At 40.3% G+C, this 8,082-nt stretch overlaps 1 protein-coding gene across 2 annotated transcripts; it reads right to left on the bottom strand.

Moving 5' to 3' along the window:
- Positions 1-203: 203 nt before the first annotated feature.
- c3h7orf57 (chromosome 3 C7orf57 homolog) lies at positions 204-7,690 on the bottom strand. Of its 2 annotated transcripts, none has more exons than XM_088332696.1 (8): positions 7,570-7,690; positions 6,435-6,489; positions 5,623-5,796; positions 5,453-5,540; positions 4,419-4,548; positions 4,104-4,168; positions 3,930-4,030; positions 204-1,185 (listed from the first exon to the last, which is right to left on the bottom strand). In XM_088332696.1, the coding sequence occupies exons 2-8, from the start codon at positions 6,475-6,477 to the stop codon at positions 1,127-1,129; spliced, it is 660 nt and encodes a 219-aa protein (XP_088188822.1). In that variant the 5' UTR covers positions 6,478-6,489; positions 7,570-7,690; the 3' UTR covers positions 204-1,126. The 2 variants fall into 2 exon arrangements, with proteins under 2 accessions (XP_088188822.1, XP_088188824.1); XM_088332698.1 differs by lacking the exon at positions 7,570-7,690 and adding an exon at positions 7,449-7,469.
- Between the last annotated feature and the right edge of the window lie 392 nt (positions 7,691-8,082).

Raw genomic sequence — 8,082 nt, 5'->3', positions numbered from 1 at the left:
GGTTGCGCCCTGGGAAAAAGAGGGATTGTGTCATTTGATTTACTGTATTTTGGTTTTGCAGTTAGTGGTATTGGTATTGCAATTTGTTAATATTTCATATTAACAAAGATAATCAAATTCAGCCAACTGAATGATATACAATGTCTTAGTTAATTGTTGAAATATTTGTGTCCGATGGGCAACCACAAAAAAGACAAAAGCAGAACATGCACATGCACCATTTATTGAAATGAAAGTGTGAGTGTAATCACATTTAGACCTTGTAAACCTCCCTTTGGCCAGTATTCTGTTGACAAAAACAAATAATAGACCAGCTGCTCACAAAGCCACACAAACTTCCTGCCTCGGTCAGTGCCAATCTGTAAAAAGTTCAACCCGCAATAAACATGAACAACAAAAGTCAAACATTTGGAAGTGTTTTGGGATGCTCTATTTATGGATTCAATGAAAAGACAAATATGGGGATATGTTGAGTTTGTTATGAAATCCAAATGAACTCGGGTTCATCCACTAGGATAATGTTTTTAGAAGAGAATTTCAGGACTCAATTGTGGAAGTTCAAAGTTTAGCTTATTGGACTACAAGATAAGCCACAGAAAGTTATATTATTACATTTAATAAATAACACGTCGCCCCCCGAACACTTGGCACAGGCACATCTAAAACTGAAGTTTGGCTCATTTTTACTCCTATTACAGGCAAAAAAATGAAACCTCATAAGACAGTATCGAACAAATAATAAGCACAGATTCGGAATCGAATCACCACGTATTAAGAGCGGCTTTGCAGTCACACGTTTCATTTCACTGCACAAACGCAAATAAATTAGCACAAACACAACATGAACTGAGTTGCTCAATGAATCAAACGGGCAACATGAGCAACTTAAAAGCACACTTGAAGATGGAAAGGTTCCACAAAAAAACAAAATAATTACTATTCCCCAAGGCTTGATTGTTATTTGTCAAATCGAGAAAATGCCTTAAAAAAACAAAACATCGTCGAGGCCGAATTAATCGATTACTGCAAATTGATTCATCACTTAAAGCAAGCCTACGGAGAGGCTCTTCCATCCGCATAAATATGGGCAAGTCAGAGGATGAGTAAGTGAATGTGAGAGCAGCCACTAATTAAGGTCGTCCGCATCCTCTGTGGCGACGGTGCTGGTCTGCTCCGAGGTCACGCCTGCAGAGAAAACACATTTTTCTGAGCAAGGAGAAAACACATTTTAATCAACACTCAGCATCATTTTAAAGCCTTTTGTGCACGAAGGCTTGGGGTGTGACAACGTTGACAAAAAATAGACAAAAGAAAATGTTCAGTTTAATAAATGTTACAAATAAACCTACAAAATAGCCATTGCTATAAAGGTTGAAAGCCAGAAAAATCAGTATGTCTTCAGTATCAAGATTGAATGCTGCTTTGTAACAGGTGATGGTGTTCCCACCTATGGTAGTGCCTTGCTAGCTAGCTGTTAGGAGCTGCTTGGCTCAACAGTCACCGGTCCGGTGCTTGTTGAATAACTGCTAGCACTGGTTTGGGACTCAATTGTTTTTCCTCCAGTGTAATCTAGCAGGCGATACAGTTTTAAATGGCGGAATACGTTTGTCGTGATGCGCTCCTTGGTTAGCACATGATGTCAGCAAAGTTTGAGGTGCAGGTCACTGCGCCTTCTTTTTTTTATGCAGGGTTGGAAATAACGCCGATATGAATAACACAGTAACGTAATGCCGTTATTTTTTCAGTATCTGGGTAATGTAATTAATTATTTCCCGCGTAACAAAGCCGTTACCGTTTCAGAGTGTCCAAACCAGTGAGTTACTTTGGCAGCAGAATAGCAACGGTAGCGTGCCCCCGCAAATCTGAAACTTTTTTTTAGCGGCGCGATTTTGTTCTCCTCAGAGTTGTTTACATCACTTTTTGGATCATGTCACGATTCGAAATACCGACTACCTTGTAGTTCGATAGCAATAACAGATAGTGTTTACTAATGTGCCGAAAAAAAAAACAAAGGCAAATGAGGGCTGCGTCGCTGAAAATGTAAGACCAGATATTTAAAAGCGCCGGTGCGTCTTGTCATTCTGCCATCATAAATGCCGCCGGGAAAAGATTTGTGTCATTCTCGAACAAAATGTCTCTTGAAAACGAACAAAAGGAGACTCCCACCAATCAATAGCGGGTTCCCTGCGAAACAGCTTTTTCTCCTTGTGATTGGTTATTATGCATTTTTGGGGATTCTGCATTGTTGACTTAAAAATTGTTGAGAATAAAAAAAGAATATATAATATATAAATATGCACCACAGCGGCGCAATGGTTAGGGCGTGTGCGGCACAGAGGTCAAACCTTCCTGTGTTGAGTTTGCATGCTCTCCCCATACTCGCGTGGATTTCCTCCAGGCAGTCCCGGTTTCCTCCCACATTCCAAAAACATACATGTCAGGTTAAATGGCCGGTCCAAATTGTCCCCAAGTGTAAATGAACGAGTGAGTTGTCCGTCTCTGTCTGCCCTGCGACTGGCTGGCAACCAGTTCAGGGTGTACCCTGCCCACTGCCCGCAGATTGCTGGGATGGGCTCCCGCACTCACGTGACCCTACTGAGGATAAGCGGTGCAGATAATGGATGGATATACAGTGGAACCTCGGTTTTCGAAAACCTCTCAGTTTGAACAAATTGGTTCTCGACCAAAAATTTCGAGAAATTCTTGCTTCGCTTTTCGTTCAAAAAAATCGGAGTTCGAACGCCGGTACGCTGGGTGCGATGCTGAGCGGCGTACGGGTGTAGATTGCCCCCACCCCTCGTGAAGAACTGTTAAGATGTGCGCGAGCACTTCTTTTCACTTTTAATATCGGTGAACGGAGTGTTTTAGCCCCTAAATATGCCTCCGAAGAAGGTCGGTGCAAGCAGCAAAGTTGCTACAGGTGAAAAAAGAAGAGTAGTGCATACAACTATTGCATTTAAGAAAGAAATAATAGCAAAATGAAGAAGGTGTGCGAGTTTCTCTTCTTTCGAGGGAATAGAGCATGGCTTCTGCAGACCACCACAAAGGTAAGAAATCCTATTCATAATTCTTTTCTTTATCGTTTAACCGCTCACCACTTTTTGTGGAGACCCGGGTGCTAAATGACGTGTAAACGACCTGAATTTTTTATTTTTACACGTTGATGTTAGCGTAATCTTTCGTACGGAAGAGTACGCTAACGCGATCGTATGACTAGCCTGGGTTAGCTTCATGTTTACGTTCATGGTAAACATTCAGGGTGTTGGAACGGATTAAAACGATTTTACATTACTTTTAATGGAAAAAACGATTTTCGGTGATGGAACAAATTGGTTTTCGAACAGGGTTCTGGAACGGATTATGGTCGAGAACCGAGGTTCCACTGTATTACTTTAAGGCACTGTCCAGGCCATTACATTTTGCTACTCTCTGGTGCCATCTCCTGGCTTTAAGTTATGATCACAGCCTCAGTCAGCTCATTCCTAAAGTACTAACCAACTCTTCGTTTTGCATCTTTTTGGGGGGTTGTGACTGTATTTGAAACAGGGACTTTTTTTTACTTTTATCTTTTTCAGGTTACACTGAAAAAAGGGAGAGTGGGGGGTGGGCAGTGTCGATCATAAAATCAGTCACCCGGCCTCTCCAGCTTTCGGATGTGTCCTGAAATAATGGTGATAAAAATAAGAGTAAAGCAGATAAACGCAGTGGATTATCATTATTTTTATCAAGGCTCTTGAAATTCAGTTGGGCATTGTTAACATACTTCTTAATAGAGAAAATATTATACTTTCTACATTTTAAGGACACCTCAAACGCACCCCCACTTCCCCTTAAATATGGTCAAAAATCTCAAAGGTTTTTACGTGGTGGGTTCTGGTCCCCACTAACCGCAATAAATGAGGGATCATAGTAATTTGATAATGTCGTACTTGAGGCATCGTCATCATTGGGCGACTTCTTTTTGTCCTCCATGTAGCCGTGACTCAGCAGCATGGACATGCTGACCGGAGCCGCTTGCTTAATGTGAGACCTACGGAGACAACAGAGACCGTTAACATTCTGAAGAAGCTTCACGAAGACATCGCCAGCCATGCCGCACTCACGTTCTCTTGTATTTGTTGCTCACGACCAAGCCCTCCATCTTAGCGGCTGTCTCGTCAGGAGACATCTGAAGGAAAAAGTTGAGACGGCTTATCATGCTGTTTCACTGATGTGCGTGATTGGGAAAACAACTAAAATATAGCGTCGGACCAGGTATGATGATGAAAGAACTACAAATCATAAAATAATACACAAAATCTAGGATGAAACCATAAAAATGGAGCAGGCATTTTTAAGAGAGAAAAACGGAAGGCGAAGGGGTATGGCGGCAAACCATACAAAACACACACAAAAAGTGACTCTTTTGATGTCTTCACCTTATCTTTATTTTGAGTTATTATATCAGTCTCTCTTTCCCAGGACGAACTGTTATCAGTGCCAAACGGTGCAAGCAAGGGCTGCCTGCCGCCCTTGGCCTGGCTGTCGGGAGACGTTGCTTTGCTGCTGCTGGAAGTACAAAACCACCGTGACATGCCATCATCCGCGTTTTGCGTTCCGCCGCTTTCATATGTCAAAAACCAGAAGACCTCGTTGGATTTTCTACATGTTGAAAAGTCTTTTGTCTTTATCTTGAGCTAACTGCACCCTAAAAATAACACAAATTGGTCAAACATGGACCAACCCTATAATCCAACAGCATGTGTACTTTTTGGAAAAAAAAAAAAAAAAAACGCCAAAAAAATGTTGTAATGTTTTAGTTTTTCATGTATTAAACAATTCGGCAATAATGGATATTTTTGTTTAAAATAACCACTCCCCCCCATTAATCATCAGTTCATGTTATACTAAAGTCAGGGTTATTTTGTCTGAAACATTGGTCCTCAACTGATCCGACTTGAGGACCTACTAATCCAGCCCATTTACAAGCCACGACCCAAAAAACAAGTTCCACTCAAAATTATTGAATTAAAGGATTGTGGAATTTAAACCAGAGATAGAAGAATATATTGATCAAAAAATGACCAGCAAAACCAAAATAACTAAATAGTTATAATAGTAAACATTTCCCTTAAATACACAAATAGCTGGATTTTCAATTAGATGCAAAACGCTTGACTTTTGTGATTTTGTTTTCGAGATAATAAAATCCATCTTTTTTTCTAGCAGAAAGCGTGGGAAAAAATGAAAGAAAAACGGTGTGGTTTGGTCACTTCTTAGTTTTCATGACACAAAACAGCGTCATCTAGTGGTCACATATCAAACACTGTCACTATAAGTAGATTCAAGTAGTTATTTTTTGTGCCTGTATTATTAATTATATTTAAAGAAGGAGTACTTCCTCAACGACCACCACTTTTATCTATTATCAATCTATATTGTGTTGAAGAGACAGCTGCATGTGATCATTTACCTGTTAGAGTCATCACCTGAAAACCAGTTGTTGGGAGTGATGGCTACTTTGGGTTTGTCATCTACATCAGCGTCATGGCTCAATAGCCCTGCGGCACACAAGTAACCACATTTTAAAATATCCCCGCCACAGCAGGTAGGAATTCCCATTCACCGTTCTAATATCATTACCTTTGTGCCCCCCTTGCTTTGCAAGCTTGACATAGTCGGAATCAGACTCGAAGATGCCGACTCGCCGGCCGCTGATCCTCTCCACGCCTGTGCTTTCGTCGGCAGTCTGAGAAAGACCGGGGATTTGGGATGTCGGTCCAGTCACGCCGCTGGATCCTGCTCCTGGCTTTATGCCTGCAATCCATAGACCATTATTATTGAATCAAAGCTGAAACATGGATGTCAGCTTGAAATCCTAATTACCACCAGATCAGGAATATATGGACACCGCCCAGAATCCGCAAGACAATTCACAACGTATTTTTGCGTCGACGACACGTGTACGGAGATCTGCACTGGGAGGAGGGTGTCACAAGACCACGTGTCCTATGTGTGCATGTAGTTTACAGTGTTGATAGCTCTGGGTTAAAAGCTATAAGTCGTTGGCCTGATGGTAACGGTTCAAAAAAAGAAGTTGTTGGGGTTTTGGGAGTCCTTCAAGATGTGTTTAGCTTTGCTAAGTTAGTGAGAGTTGGCAGTGGTCTCGATGATAGGCAGGGGGAAGCTGATGATCTTTTGGTCCATTTTTACAATCCTCTGTTGGGATATACTTTCCCATTTGGGGTCTGACTTCCTGCCTGTCACGTGTGATTTATTTAGCTTCATAATAGTTTGCGTTCGGTGTCTAGAAGAAATTGAAAGCTTGCAAAAAGCTTTCGGAGGACCAGAGTAGAGCTGCAACGGACTACAGTTCACATTAAAGCGCTGATAATAATGCTTCATAATGTGTGAATTAGCTGTAAAATGGAAGTTGGTATTATTTGTATTCTTACCTCCTGGCTTGGTCCTTCGATGGTTGGGTACAACAGCACTCATTGTGAAATAAATCTGAAGAGAAAAGTGGGCATTTAGTGATTGAAATTGCTTCTAAACTTGAACTTTTAACAATACTCCTTGTCCACTAATGATGTGAATAGCTCAGACCATGAATAGTTCCCTTTTTCACTCCACTGTTATCTGAATAATTATGGCACGACTAGTCTAACACATAACAATTTAGATGAGAAGTATTTGCAATTATTTTATGTTTACAAAATGTAGATCGTATCGGCGAGTAACAATGCAAAGACAAATATTCATAGAAAGATGTTCCTGACTTACTTAGGGGAACAGTGTTTGTACTATTGGGTATTATTAAAAAAACTATATTGATTTAAATAATGTATAAAAAATACATAAACACACATATTAATGTGCACTTTAAAATACTTGTATATCGAGAACATTTTATTTCTAGTAGTCAAGTAATATATATTCCCAGTTTAAACAAAATGGAGAGCAACATAGTTACAATAGTTTCTTCTAAGAATTTATAGATTTGATTTTATTACACTTTCAATAGGTAGCCTCATAATGTTTTACCATCCCATCAAGTTTAAGATTACGCAATGTTGAAGACGCAGGCCGCTCATCCGCGGTGTACCAAACCGAACCAGGAGGGCGTCGCTCGACGATGAATCGATGAATGGATACATTTTGGAAGCGGGTTATTTGGTGGACACAAGACAAATAATAATATTAAAATAAAACAAGTATATTTTGAGCATTAGCACACTAAGGCATAATGACACCGTCATTGCTTATGGTTCATTTAATAAATACCGAAAGAAACGATCAAACGCTTCCCTGCAAAGTGCATTCGGAAAAGCACATTAAAACCAACAAAAATGCAGTGTAGACGCTGTGGCGAAAACATGAACGTGCGACAAACTTTAGTTATAAACGTATTACAGTACTACGTGTAACAATGCCTTGCTAATGCGTTTAGCCGCCTTGCAAATTGTCACAGAAGCTGGATCGTCAGCGCACAAACAACGCAGTCAGACAGTTGCAAAAAATAGGAAATCAATTGCACAATCGCTTGAGACAATCTTCCGTTTTGCAGATCTATTATTGGGAGAAATTTACCGTCTGTTTCTTGTTGCTCTGTAAATGAAAGGGACGAACGATAATCGGTTCAGCCACTTCCTGTCACTTCGGGAATCACTTCCTTTCTGAGTCAAAGATCGCTCAATGCAAGAAGATGTCTTTGGTCATTCAGGATGGTGTTCGTAAAATGCGGGTGGATTTCGACAAAGGGCGATAGGTTTTTCTTAGTGTAATGAGATAATCATATACTTTTTGCATACTTAAAAGTCTTTATATTATATTATTTCCGTTTTTTTTGCTTTGATTATTATTATTTTTTTTAAATATTATTATTAAACATTTTGGGTTGTGATGTGTTGGGTTGTGGCTGCAGTTGGTGGAATAGAGGTATTGCACAGAGTGAATCAAGGAAGCAAGGTTTTGGGTGCTCTGAGGAGAGTGGTGAACAACAAGAGTGTGAGTATGGATGTTAAGAGGGGACTGTATGAGAGTGTGATTGTGCCGACTGTGTTGTTTGGTGCAGAGACTTGGAGCCTGAACGCAGATTTAAGA

Source organism: Urocampus carinirostris, chromosome 3 (assembly GCF_059441175.1).
Source record: "Urocampus carinirostris isolate Australia breed hairy pipefish chromosome 3, RoL_Ucar_1.0, whole genome shotgun sequence".
Lineage (NCBI taxonomy): Eukaryota > Metazoa > Chordata > Actinopteri > Syngnathiformes > Syngnathidae > Urocampus > Urocampus carinirostris.
Note: the sequence above shows the minus strand (reverse complement) of the source record. Positions and strands in the feature narration are given on the sequence as shown.